General features: G+C 38.5%; 2 protein-coding genes across 2 annotated transcripts; both read left to right on the forward strand.

The window, feature by feature from the left end:
* Positions 1 to 3,547: 3,547 nt before the first annotated feature.
* On the forward strand, positions 3,548 to 5,594 carry LOC135104692 (uncharacterized). The gene is made up of 3 exons (XM_064012217.1): positions 3,548 to 3,702; positions 4,569 to 4,766; positions 5,176 to 5,594. The coding sequence occupies exons 1-3, from the start codon at positions 3,654 to 3,656 to the stop codon at positions 5,436 to 5,438; spliced, it is 510 nt and encodes a 169-aa protein (XP_063868287.1). The 5' UTR covers positions 3,548 to 3,653; the 3' UTR covers positions 5,439 to 5,594.
* Positions 5,595 to 9,706: 4,112 nt separating this feature from the next.
* LOC135104693 (uncharacterized) lies at positions 9,707 to 11,391 on the forward strand. The gene is made up of 3 exons (XM_064012218.1): positions 9,707 to 9,851; positions 10,396 to 10,593; positions 10,842 to 11,391. The coding sequence occupies exons 1-3, from the start codon at positions 9,803 to 9,805 to the stop codon at positions 11,108 to 11,110; spliced, it is 516 nt and encodes a 171-aa protein (XP_063868288.1). The 5' UTR covers positions 9,707 to 9,802; the 3' UTR covers positions 11,111 to 11,391.
* Positions 11,392 to 14,354: the final 2,963 nt, after the last annotated feature.

Below are 14,354 nucleotides of genomic sequence, written 5' to 3' on the forward strand. Positions count from 1 at the left end.
CAAAAGGAAAATAACATACATGTTTTTTGTGATGGGTCAGTGAGTGAGGATGGTCGAGCTGGCTGTGGTGTGTTAATGTGTGATTACAACGAGTCTGAGGAGTCGTGTGAAAGTACAGTAGCTATTCGATTGTCTGATGGCATATCATCGACTCAGGCTGAATTGTATGCTATTTATGTAGCTCTTCGTGAAGTGTTAACTAAAGGTAAGGAGGTGCGTGTGGACAGTAGGGCGGCACTAGATTCACTTAATAGTCGGAAACCTGTATATGCAGAAATTGTGTCACTATGTAAAGCCATTTTGAGGAGAATTAATGATACATTTTGTTGGGTATCCTCTCATGGTGGAGTTCCCCAAAATGAAAAGGCAGATATGCTGGCCAGGTGTGGGGCTCAGAGAGATGTAATTGATGTGATATGTAACTTATCTATTCAGCAAATAAGGAGTGTGGTTAGGAAGGAATAGTATTGTATAGAAAGAACTAGGATGCCTAGGCAACATGTCAACAGTAGTACATTTGAACACTATGATACGGTTAGTAACCATGTTAGTGTTACCTATGGAAGAGATGGTGTGAGAAGTGGTGCGGTGAAGATGAGGATGAGGCTAGGTTACAAGTATTACTGGCAGTACAAAGAAGTATTTAACATTGAGGAAGCACGGTGCAGGGTGTGTGGGGAAGAAAATGATCACACTTTAGAGCATTATGTATTGAGGTGTTCATGTGTGAGAGAATTTCGGAACAATAACATTGTTGATGTGACTCTCCAGATTATATGGATGTTACAGAATGGAGTGGTGGAAAAAAAATATTAAAGAAGTACAAGGCTTTTGCACTACGGTTATGATTTTTGGTTGAATGACTCTGTGATAATTTGTCCAGGAGTTTTTGTGATCTATGAGTAATTTTCAGTTGTGTTTATTTTCTTGTGCTTATTCCTACAATGTAATTGCTGTAGAATTTATTTCTCATGATTGGTTATAATTTTTTTTAAAATTATGAATGATGTGGTACTGGGTGAAATTAGATATCTACTTCATCCAATTGTCTGTAATTTGACAATAAATAAATAAATAAATAAATCAAACCGTTCATTTTAACATTCATCCTACCACCCGCTCTCGTGGAACACGTGATTACCTTATTCTTTCATACATTAACCTTCAGTTTCCTCCTCTCACGTGTAAACTCTTGCAATAACGTCGTTAACTTCTTTGTATATGCAGTGTCATCCGCGAAGAACTATTGATTCACGCTCCAGTTTTTACACTCTGTTGTTACCAAATCGAATCCTCCACTAACATTCCAGCATTAACTTCCCTTTCCACCCTATGCATATATGTAGATTTTAAACAGCCATTGTGGCGTTACATATTCCTTATTACGTATTACTTATTGCTTATTACAAATTACTTATTGCTCCATTTTGTTGCCCTACGACCTTAACTCCATTTAGTATTTCTCCTAAATACCCCAATCTCTGGGGTCTCTCCTCTGCATTCAGGAGTTTCTAAAAACACTATCCCCTCCTTCGCACTTAGTCTTGCCCAACCAACATCCTACCATCTTATGCTTTCACCTGTTCCTCAGTGACAAATAGTCCTTTCCTATCGTTTCTCAGCTCTTTTCAGAATATTTTCAGATTTTCTTGAGCATTCTCTGTTAGCTTCATCACCATGAGTCATCGGCCCTCTCTTTAGCATCACGCAAAGCTGTCATATGTCATACTATCCTTCTTTTGCAACCATGCCTGAACGGCCTTTGATATTTTCGTCTACAAACCACCTGTACCTCATCACACTGCTATTCACTTCTTTCTCATTCTATCTCCCACTCGACTCACTGACTCACTTTTCTATGGCTTAACATTTATTCCATTGTCCATTAACAGTAGCCACATTCTACTCTTTTATTTCAATCTAATCCTTAATCAACTTCTGAAAATCGACTGGTTCTTCTCTTCTCTCCAGCTGCCTCGCATTTAGAGCATTGCTCTCTCTTCCGAGGCAGTCGTGGGGATGGCACAGGTGCTGTGGTGTGCCTGAGTGGGGTTGACGCTCGCCTGGCGCCCTGCTGCTGTCAACGCCCCTGCCCGCTCTCCGACACTTGCCACACATGCATGTTGCACATGGTACTGTGGCAGACGCGGCCACCTCACTAACTGTCTAGTGCTCGTGGTAATAATGCATTCTTTTAACAAAACCTGGAACGCAATGAGTTTTCTTTTGTTTGAGATAGTGCAAACTAGACGGAAGCAGGTCTATTCGCTAATAGAAAAAAATAAATAATAAATAAATAAATAAAATAAAATAAAACAAAATAATTAAATAAAAAAGAAATGAAAAAAAATGAAAAAAATTGTTTCATTGCAGAAAGAACAGCACTTAATATTTTTTTCATTATTTCTGGAAAACCGTGTTGAGAACAATCTCTTTATTGTCATGTAATATTTAACACTGGGAATAAAAAACATCTAATGGAAATGAAATTATATTTTTGTAGTTATTTATCTCGCGTGTTGTGCGTGTTGATATTGAACTGTGACTCCTGCTTGCTTTTATTCATTATTAATTTAATATTTTTTTTGTAATCTTGGTGCGAGAAGGTGCTTTTCCTTTAATTAATTCAATATATTTTACCTATATCAGTACGCATAAGTTGTTTTTTTTATTGTAAGATAAACACGGGCCAAGGGCAACAAAATTTTTGTAAAAAAAACGCCCACTGAGATCTTTTATCTCCAAAGAAGAGATTAAAGAATTCACTAAATGTAAAAAAGTGTCTTGATACCTTCCTCCTGCGAGAATTAAAGACGAAAGAAGTGGGAAATACAGAAACACGTAGAGGTGCCGGAGATTACAAGTGAAGGGGATGGAAGACTGTGATCACTGTCATACTCTTGTGCAGTGAAGCCACGGGAAGAGTTAGCAGTTAGGAGGATCAGAAGAAAGAGTATAGCAAAAGATGTAATACTACAGCTAAGAGAAAGATAGTCTGAAGACTTCGTAAGAGGAAATTAGTTGATGAGATGATACTCTTTTGTCTTGAACAAAAAGACTTTTTGTCCTTGTTACTTGAACCCCTTTTAGAAGACCCTTTTTACTTGAACAATTTGAAAAACTGGCAGAGACAACACAGAAAACTTGACTACATAGAGATTGTTTTGGTTAAAGATTAGTCAGAAAATACTGACTATAGCAAAGTAAGTAAACTCAACCAAAGTGTCACATGATTTATTACAGCAGTTTTAAATATTGTGTACGAAAGTCTTCAACTCCAGCCCATGATTTCAAGTGTCGATAATAACTGACCATTTTATGTCGAGTGTCAAATTCTCCATGGGGTTTTCCTACTTTCCAGAATCACAATGCAACCTGTACGAATACCTACATGCCTGGCTACACATAGTACTTACTATTGATGATTCAGAAGAAGAAAAAAAAAAAAAAACTTGGTCGTTAGCACAGAAAACGCCACACAGTGTAAAGGTTCCCTGTGGCATGTTCTCGAGGGAAACACATGGGAGAGTTAACATCTTTTTTCTCACTAGTATTGATTTTTCTGTTGTCTCCCTCGCTCTGCCTGCACTCTTTGTCCATGCGTGGCTGTATAAAAGGCTGCGTGTTGTTTTTCACTGCACTCTGACACCAACATGTCTCTTCTTCAACAAATCATCATTGCTTCCCTGGCAGCCTTCGTGGGTACGTAAACAATAACTGCACTTATATTTGCATAAAACTCACAAAACTGCATAGCAAAATCTTGTGTTCTCTTTGTAATAACACATCAGGAATTCTCGAGCTACTTAGTCCCTGCTAATCATTATGGCACTCTTGGTAAAATGTTGTGTACATCAAGTGTTGTGTGAAGGGTTCGATATACAGCAGCACCATCTCATGCCTCATAACGAAGTTCTGAACACTCGTCTCTCTTAAACCTCTTTAGTACAACTTACATAAAAGCTCAACTTACTTCCCTGAAGTCTACGATACATGATATGAACTCATTAAGTTAAAAAGCGATAGGAATGTCTTTCATTTCACGAGCAATGTATATTTTTAGATCAGAAGCTAATTTATCTTGACGATCTCCGAAGTGACGGATATCAGTACATTAATGAATATTGATGCATATAAGCAACATTACCTTAAGTTTAAAAATCCAAATGTATTTTTAACGTTTTCACTGCTAGACAATTTTTTTTCTCGTGATTATTTGTACATCTATAGATCCTTACTTTTTACTTGCCTTAAAAACAGTTTTCTAGCCGTGAACAATGAAAATTTAGAAAGTTTCTTTTGTTTCTCTCTGTGTTTACATTTTTTTTCACACCCTTCTGGATGTTAATGGGTGACCATAAAAGTGGAAGGTAAAATCTCTATTACTGGATGACAGACCGATAAGAAAGAAGGAAAACTTCTAAGTATTCGTCATTTTGATGATGAGTGTATTCACACTTCCCTTCTGCTTCCCTCCTTCTTATCCAATTAAAACCAGCTGTATAGAATCAACTCTCAACTCCACTGTCCACCAATACGCAATCACTTCTACTTGCTTCCCTCCGCAGCTGCTCAGTGCCCACCGAATTTCTTCGAATCCGAGGGCCTCTGCTTCAACGTCATTGACAAGCCCGGGGAGGACCTGACGTGGGAGGAGTGCAGGGGTCTGTGTGAGAAGGAGGCAGAGGGGGAGTGGAAGGCCGACCTGGCTGTCTTTGACAATGCTGAAGAACTGGAAGAATTCTCCATCACCTGGCTCGAGATCTGTGAGTATTATGAATATTTCAGCGATCCTCGATGTATTCATTCTTGAGCATCACAAATGTAAGATTAGTAAAGTAGTAGAGTTAATTAAGTTCTTCTTTTGTTTCTGATTGGCACTGGTGCAATGATTAGATCTTATTTCCTTGTCGTTAGCGGTATATTATTATTGATTAGTTGAGTTTACTCCAGACATGTATTTGAACAATGCTTAATCTGTTTCTTTGTTTGTGTTTTGATATGTTATTTCATTATTTCCGTCTGTGCGTTTTTCTAGTTGTCTTTTCTCATTCATTTTACACCTCTATGTTTCTTGCCGGTGTGTTCATTTGCTTGCGCGTCTATCAGCGCGTGCCGCCAAACACTGTCCCCCTACCACACAAACAAACTTATCCTTTCCGTTCTTCCTCTCAGCCAATACGCTGCCCGAACATCCCTACATGTGGATGGGCGTGCGTAAGATGGACGAGAAATGGGTCACCCTGGACGGCACTCATATCACCGAGCAGAACCTGATGTGGCACATGGGTTACCCTCACGAGACGGGCGCCCACGCCTTCCTGGAGGATGTCACCAAGACCACCGGAGTGAACTCCTATGGACGTCTGTACATGAGCTCAACCGTAGTCGGCGAGCACGAGCACAACAGCCGCTGTCTCTGTGAGGCTACCAAATGAAATCGACCCAAAGACTAAACCGACAAAGCTCCTCCCTCTGATTGGCCTGTTTCACTTCCTTGTTCTCTTATTCTTCCCTGTCATTCACCTCACAAGCATTGCATTCAGGCTATGGAATTTATCCTCGTATGAAACAATAAAGAAACGTAAATTCTTTTTGTTTTGATTTATTTGTACTTTCGGGTAATAGTAACAACAACAACAACAACAACAACAACAACAACAACAACAAACAACAACAACAACAACAACAACATAAGAGATAAAACATAAAAAGAAACAATAAGAAAGAAACACTATTTAAGAAACTATAATACACACCTAGAGCAATATGACTTCTTTGAACATAGCTCATTCGTAATAATTGGTAAGAGTTTGAAAGAAGAATGATATTGAGGCTTAAATATGACGGTTGGAAGGCGAGCAGTAACTCAGCATGAACGCCAGTTTACTCGTTAATCCACACAGATTGAAATTCAAGTACACTGCTATTGCATTATCACAAGTAATGACATCACGCTTCCAGTCCCAGAGACTGCTATCCCTCATTTAAGGAATCAATCCGAAATAAGCACTTGAACTATTTAGATATTACATTCGTAACAGAGAGACTGAGAGAGTGAAAACGCTGAATGAGTGTGTTGTGTTATATTCAAGCTACCACTTATCTCCATAATGAACGTAATTACATTTCTTTTTCTTACATTCACCTTCGGCTTCTTCCTACACACGTATCCAAACACGTCTAATGGCGTGGTTAACTTGTCTGTATCTGCCATCAATGAGGTGTCATCTGCTAACAGTGATCCACTCATACTACATTATTTACCCTGTGCTGTTAACAATACCGCCAATTCCCCACACAACACATCTCTGGCATAACTCCATATAGATATGCCTATATGTGATATATATATATATATATATATATATATATATATATATATATATATATATATATATATATATATATATATATATATATATATATATATATATATATATATATATATATATATATATATATATATATATATATATATATATATATATATATATATATATATATATATATATATATATATATATATATATATATATATATATATATATATGCCGTATATGTGGTATGACTTTACTAATTTATAAAGTCCGAAAATACTTTCTTCTTTTCCAAATTACTTTTCCTAAATTACTAATAGAGGAAATACTTTGTTTACACAGCCCGTCAATCCCCTGAGGCCTCCTTTTACCAGACATATTACTCCATCTATGCCTTATCTGATTCTCTTAATCACTGCCATACACCTTACCTAGCACACTCAATTGACTGTTACCTCTGTAATTAAACACTCATGGTTGTCCCCTTTTCCTTCATGCAATGGAACAGGAATGACACATGCACTTGCCCACTCCAACGGTAACGTGCTATTCCTAAAACACATCCAGTAATGTAACTAACCACTCTCTGATACTGACCCCATCTTAATTCAATCACCACTGCACATGTATCCAAACCTGATGCTTCGCCAATTACCATTTCCTTTACAGCTGGCTGCACATCCTCTTTCGCTACTGTTGACACACTTAATTTGCTTTGTACATCAAATCAACGTAGTATCCACCAAATGCCTTAATCTCTGTATCTTTCTCCTCTACATTCAGCAGTTTCTTCCGATCCAGGTTTTTTTTTTTTTATGTAGGAAGGACACTGGCCAAGGGCAAAAAAAAAAAACAATAAAAAAAAACAAATGCCCACTGAAATGCCAGTTCCATAAAAGGGTCAAAGCAGTAGTCAAGAATTGATGAATAAGTGTCTTGAAACCTCCCTCTTGAAGTAATTCAAGTCATAGGAAGGTGGAAATACAGAAGCAGGCAGGGAGTTCCAGAGTTTATCAGAGAAAGGGATGAGTGATTGAGAATAGTGGTTAACTCTTGCGTTAGAGAGGTGGACAGAATAAGGGTGAGAGAAAGAAGAAAGTCTTGTGCAGCGAGGCCGCGGAAGGAGGGGAGGCATGCAGTTAGCAAGATCAGAAGAGCAGTTAGCATGAAAATAGCGGTAGAAGACAGCTAGATATGCAACATTGCGGCGATGAGAGAGAGGCTGAAGACAATCAGTTAGAGGAGAGGAGTTGATGCTTTTGATTCCACCCTGTCTAGAAGAACAGTATAAGTGAAACCCTCCCAGACATGTGAAGCATACTCCATACATGGACGGATAAGGCCCTTGTACAGAGTTAGCATCTAGGGGGTGAGAAAAACTGGCGGAGACGTCTCAGAACAGTTGGGTGTCATTGAAGAAGAGGGATAGTTGTCTGGAAGGTTGTGTCGAGTTGATAGATGGAGGAATTGAGTTTTTGAGGCATTGAACAATACCAAGTTTGCTCTGCCCCAATCAGAAGTTTTAGAAAGATCAGAAGTCAAGCGTTCTGTGGCTTCCCTGCGTGGAATGTTTACCTTCTGAAGGGTTGGACGTCTATTAAGAGACGTGGAAAAGTGCAAGGTGGTATCATCAGCGTAGGAGTGGATAGGTCAAGAAGTTTGGTTTAGAAGATCATTAATGAATAATAAGAAGGGAGTGGGTGACGGGACAGAACCCTGAGGAACACCATTGTTAATAGATTTAGGAGAAAAACAGAAAAAAATGAGGCATTCGTATTCGTTATTCGTATTTGAATACATTCGAATATAGTATTTGGGTGTATTTGTATTCTTATTCGAATACTTGTCATTTGACATCAAAGTATTCGCATTCGTATTCCAATACTTCGGAAAAGTATTCGTATTATTCGAATAAAATGCCGAATACTCTTAAATCCACCATCAGTAATAATAGTTATTGTTCCTTTCAATTTACAAATTTTCGTTCCTGTTTATCCGACGTGGATGATACAGGTTCACTAGTGTGGCCGCTGTGACTGTTGGGGTCTGGTGGCCCTCAGTTGCCTCTTGCCAGTGGTAAAAGGTGTGTTAATCCAGGTTCATTGTTGGATTTATTCTTTATTTCCTCCCCCCACTCTCTGGAATCCCTGGATATTACATTTATTATAGTGCTGCGGAGTGCGGTGTATCCTGAAGGTTACAGACATTGGAAACTGTGAACTGTGTTGTTCATATATATATATATATATATATATATATATATATATATATATATATATATATATATATATATATATATATATATATATATATATATATATATATATACTCGTATATGTATATATATATATATATATATATATATATATATATATATATATATATATATATATATATATATATATATATATATATATATATATATATATATATATATATATATATATATATATATATATATATATATATATATATATATATATATATATATATATATATATATATATATATATATATATATATATATATATATATATATATATATATATATATATATATATATATATATATATATATATATATATATATATATATATATATATATATATATATATATATATATATATACTCGTATATATATATTTTTTTTTCTTTTTTTTCCATTTTAAAGTTATGAAAAACTATCGTACCAAACCTAGTGTTTACATTTGCAAGCTTTCGTTTCTTACAGAGTGTTATGTAACTTTCCTCCTTTACCTTCATGCCAGGCACCACGTATTTACCTGCCGCACCATTAAGTACATCGCTACCAACACGAGTATTTAAATGACTCATGAATAGCATGTTGACAGAGGTTCTTTTATTTCACAGACAATCGTGTGATTTCTTGTTTTTCTTCTAGAAAAAAAAAAAAAAAAAAAATCCACCTCACCGAACTCACTACTCTCCCTCGCTCCCCTCTCTTTACACCGGACACCCTACTAGTGACACTTCCACACCGAGAACAAAATACTGTGTGAGCAAGGTATGCAATCTCTCGATATTGTCAAATGAATTATTACATTATGAACCTCAATATATAGATGTGGTGACCTCCAACGCTTCATTTTAAGGCCTACCAGTAATTCGCAATTTCGTTATTTGATTGCCAGTGCATGGATGAGTAATATGGATCCACACGAGCTTCCATAAGGTTCTCCTACGTGATAAGGGCTTGCTACAGCCTGTACCTATGTACTTACCTAGTCTTAGCACCTACTGCTGAAAAAAAAAAATCTTGAGGTCGTTAGCACAGAAAATCCCAGGCAGTGTAAAGGTTCCCTGTAATACGTTGAAAAGGGAAGTAGTGCATGAGAGAGTTATCATGTTATTTCTCACCAGTACTGATTTTTCTTTTCTCTCCCTTCCTCTTTCTGTACTATTTCGTCATGTGTGAAGTATAAAAGTCTGCGTGTTGTCTTTGACTTCATACAGACACCAACATGTCTCTCCTTCAACAAGTCATCATTGCTTCCCTGGCAGTCTTCGTGGGTAAGTAAGCAATAACTACAGTTGTATTCGCACAACACTCACAACAGTTATATGAAAGTGTAGTATTCACTTTGTAATAGGACATAAGGGAATGTCGATCCAATTAGTCCGTGTTGATTATCATGGCTATTGATTATCATGTGAAGACGATGTGTTTCTCAAGTGTCGTCTGAAGGGTTCGATCTCTGCCATCAGACATTGCTCTCCTAGAATCTTTGAGTAAGAGTTCAGTCAGTCTTTCCCGTAATACAAAACGCAGCCAGTAGCATTACCGTCAGTTTCTGTTAGAAGCCTGTTAAAGCCTTTTTCACACTATCAGTCTTCAATTTCACATGTGTATTAAAGGCTAAGATCCACTAATTGATGACAGAGCGAAGGGAAAGAGAAAATTACTCACTCATAATAATCCGTCCCATGGATGATTGATATAATAACACTTATGTACGTCTTTCCAGTCTTATTAAATCAATCAGTCTTATTCAATCAATTTTCAGTTACAATGTCTATGAATAAACTTAAGCATCGTTTTACTTATCCTGCGCAGCCGCCCAGTGCCCCTCGGATTTTTTCGAATCCGAGGGTCTTTGCTTCAACGTCATTGACAAGCCAGGGCAAAACTTGACATGGGAGGAGTGCAGGATTCTCTGTGAGATAGAGGATGAGGGGGAGTGGAAGTCCGACTTGGCGGTCTTTGACAATGCCGAAGAACTGGAAGCATTCTCCATCACCTGGCTGGAGATCTGTGAGTATTGAGAATATTAATTGATCCTGAAAGTCTTGGGATCGCTGTGAATGTTAATACTTTTATTCCTGAAGATAACAAATGTAAAATTATTAAAGTAGTTGTGGGAATTAATTTGCACATTTCTTCCTCACTGCTAGTGATTTAATGATTAGGATCTTGTGTTCTTGTCAATCAACGCGTGACATCCAATACCAGATTCCCTCCTACCACAGAAATAAACTTATTGCCTTCGTTACTCCTCTCAGCCAATACGCTGCCCGAGCATCCCTACATGTGGATGGGTGTGCACAAGAAGGACGAACATTGGTTCACCCTGGACGGCACTCACATCACCCACCAGAATCTAATGTGGCGCGTGGGTTATCCTCACGAGACAGGCACCCACGCCTTCCTGGAGGATATCACCAAGACCACCGGCGAGAACTCGTATGGACGTCTGTACATGAGGACAACCATACTCGGCGAGCACGAGCACAACAGCCGCTGTCTCTGTGAGGCCAACGTACGAAAGTGACGGAAACAAAAGATCGTTGTTGAAGAATCTCGTCCACATGGCATGGAAGAGAAATTTTGCTAAAAAGAAAAGAAATAACTTTCAACTGACTTTTGTGTTTGGATGAGATAAGACTGAACTCTTCAGTCATCCTTTTTAAGTTGCACAGGCGCTGTTCACTGAAAACTGACCCACGTTAGTAGAATGTGTGATTTAGCTATCTATAAACAGACCTTCATTTCAGCCACTGTATTTGGTCTATGTAGTTTCTTATAAGAAACAATAAAGAATTTTCATTTCAATCTGATTTGATCTACTTGTACTTAAGGACAATATTGGTGGCAGCAGCAACAGCTGCAATAAAAACAGCAACAAGAAAAACAAAAACTACAAGAAGCTGAACAACAAGAGCAGGAACGGAAAGAAAACATTGCGAGTACTTCTGAAACCAGGAAATACACCTAGCAGTTTTTACTATCTGAGAAAAGGAAGAAAATAATAATAAAAAAAATAAATAAATGTCATTTGATTTCCCAACTTCCTCCTTCCCATGAACCGCGGGAAGTGACATCGGGTGACAGGAACCAAACACTATAATTAATCTTTAAACAACACAGCAACACGGTACACTCACCTTCACACAGTAATATCCTTGCGACTGAGTGGAAAGCATGACAGTAATCTTCAGTCCCAACCGTATGCTATACCTGAAATATTTTAGTGCATAAATATTTATCGTGGTTCCTGTGCGTGTTGCAATAAAACTCTTCCTTCTGTCTGGTTCCATTCATTCTAAATCGATTCATTATCCGTGCACCTGAAGGAAGAAGCTGCTTATCACTGAATTTCTTGAAGACCTTATCAGTGCATCAGTACACATTCATACATACAAACATAAATGGCACCACTGCTATCACATCTATTTCTAAAGCTGAACTCTTTGCTCAAACCTTTGCTAAAAACTCTACCTTGGACGATTCTGGGCTTGTTCCTCCCTCTCCTCCACCCTCTGACTACTTCATGCCACCAATTAAAATTCTTCGCAATGATGTTTTCCATGCCCTCGCTGGCCTAAACCCTCGGAAGGCTTATGGACCTGATGGGGTCCCTCCTATTGTTCTCCGAAACTGTGCCTCCGTGCTTGCACCTTGCCTAGTTAAACTCTTTCAGCTCTGTCTGTCAACATCTACCTTTCCTTCTTGCTGGAAGTTTGCCTACATTCAACCTGTTCCTAAAAAGGGTGACCGCTCTAACCCCTTAAACTACCGTCCTATTGCTTTAATTTCCTGCTTATCTAAAGTTTTTGAATCTATCCTCAACAGGAAGATTCTTAAACATCTATCACTTCACAACCTTCTATCTGATCGCCAGTATGGGTTCCGTCAAGGCCGCTCTACTGGTGATCTTCTGGCTTTCCTTACTGAGTCTTGGTCATCCTCTTTTAGAGATTTTGGTGAAACTTTTGCTGTTGCCTTGGACATATCAAAAGCCTTTGATAGAGTCTGGCACAAAGCTTTGATTTCCAAACTACCCTCTTACGGTTTCTATCCTTCTCTCTGTAACTTCATCTCAAGTTTTCTTTCTGACCGTTCTATTGCTGCTGTGGTAGACGGTCACTGTTCTTCTCCTAAATCTATTAACAGTGGTGTTCCTCAGGGTTCTGTCCTGTCACCCACTCTCTTCATATAATTCATTAATGATCTTCTAAACCAAACTTCTTGTCCTATCCACTCCTACGCTGATGATACCAACCTGCACTTTTCCACGTCTTTTCATAGACGTCCAACCCTTCAGGAGGTAAACATATCACGCAGGGAAGCCACAGAACGCCTGACTTCTGATCTTTCTAAAATTTCTGATTGGGGCAGAGCAAACTTGGTTATGTTCAATGCCTCAAAAACTCAATTCCTCCATCTATCAACTCGACACAACCTTCCAGACAACTATCCCCTCTTCTTCAATGACACTCAACTGTCCCCCTCTTCTGCACTGAACATCCTCGGTCTGTCCTTTACTTATAATATGAACTGGAAACTTCACATCTAATCTCTAGCTAAAATAGCTTCTATGAGGTTAGGTGTTCTGAGACGTCTCCGCCAGTTTTTCTCACCCCCCAGATGCTAACTCTGTACAAGGGCCTTATCCGTCCATGTATGGAGTATGCTTCACATGTCTGGGGGGGTTCCACTCATACTGCTCTTCTAGACAGGGTGGAATCAAAAGCTTTTCGTCTCATCAACTCCTCTTCTCTAACTGACGGTCTTCAGCCTGTCTCTCACCGCTGCAATGTTGCATATCTAGCTGTCTTCTACCGCTATTTTCATGCTAACTGCTCTTCTGATCTTGCTAACTGCATGCCTCCCCTCCTTCCGAGGCCTCGCTGCACAAGACTTTCTTCTTTCTCTCACCCCTATTCTGTCCACCTCTCTAACGCAAGAGTTAACCAGTATTCTCAGTCATTCATCCCTTTCTCTGGCAAACTCTGGAACTCCCTGCCTGCTTTTGTATTTCCACCTTCCTATGACTTGAATTCCTTCAAGAGGGAGGTTTCAAGACACTTATCCACCAATTTTTGACCACTGCTTTGACCCTTTTATGGGACTTGCATTTCAGTGGGCATTTTTTTTTATTAGATTTTTGTTGTCCTTGGCCAGTGTCATTCCTACATAAAAAAAAAAAAAAAAACTGGTATCTCTTCCAGAAATGGTGTAGGTAAGACAAGGCACACAACTTTCATATTTACACTTATTCTTAACATTTAGATCTTTTATGAGGCATCACCCTTGGAGTTTGTACGGGCGCGTCACTTCATACCAACACAGCTTTTATCCTTTTGCTTCTGTTACACATAATTATTGTACTATGTTCCAGTGACTGTCGTCATCCCTTTAAGGACTCTTTTACGCTATTAATTCATATCTTATGGGGCCTACCTTAGACGTGCACACATCTCACACTTGATCTTTTTATCTTCTTCACCATCTTATCATCCTCCATTCTTTCAACATATCCATGCTATCTAAGGACAGAATCCTCTGCACGTCCCTCCAAGGGTCTGGCAACTCTCGTTCTGCTAACTTCCTCATTTCTGACTCCTCCATCCGACTTATCCCACACACTCCTTAGACATCTCATCTCGTTTACATTCAATCTCTTCTTGTCTGCTACTCCCATAGTCCAAGTCTCAGCACTGTAGAGTGCAATATGCAGTCCTGTCTTTTCACATAGTATTCTTTTTACGTGCACTCCACCTCCTCACCGTTCA

The sequence above is a fragment of the Scylla paramamosain genome, chromosome 11 (assembly GCF_035594125.1).
Source record: "Scylla paramamosain isolate STU-SP2022 chromosome 11, ASM3559412v1, whole genome shotgun sequence".
In the NCBI taxonomy this organism is placed as follows: domain Eukaryota; kingdom Metazoa; phylum Arthropoda; class Malacostraca; order Decapoda; family Portunidae; genus Scylla; species Scylla paramamosain.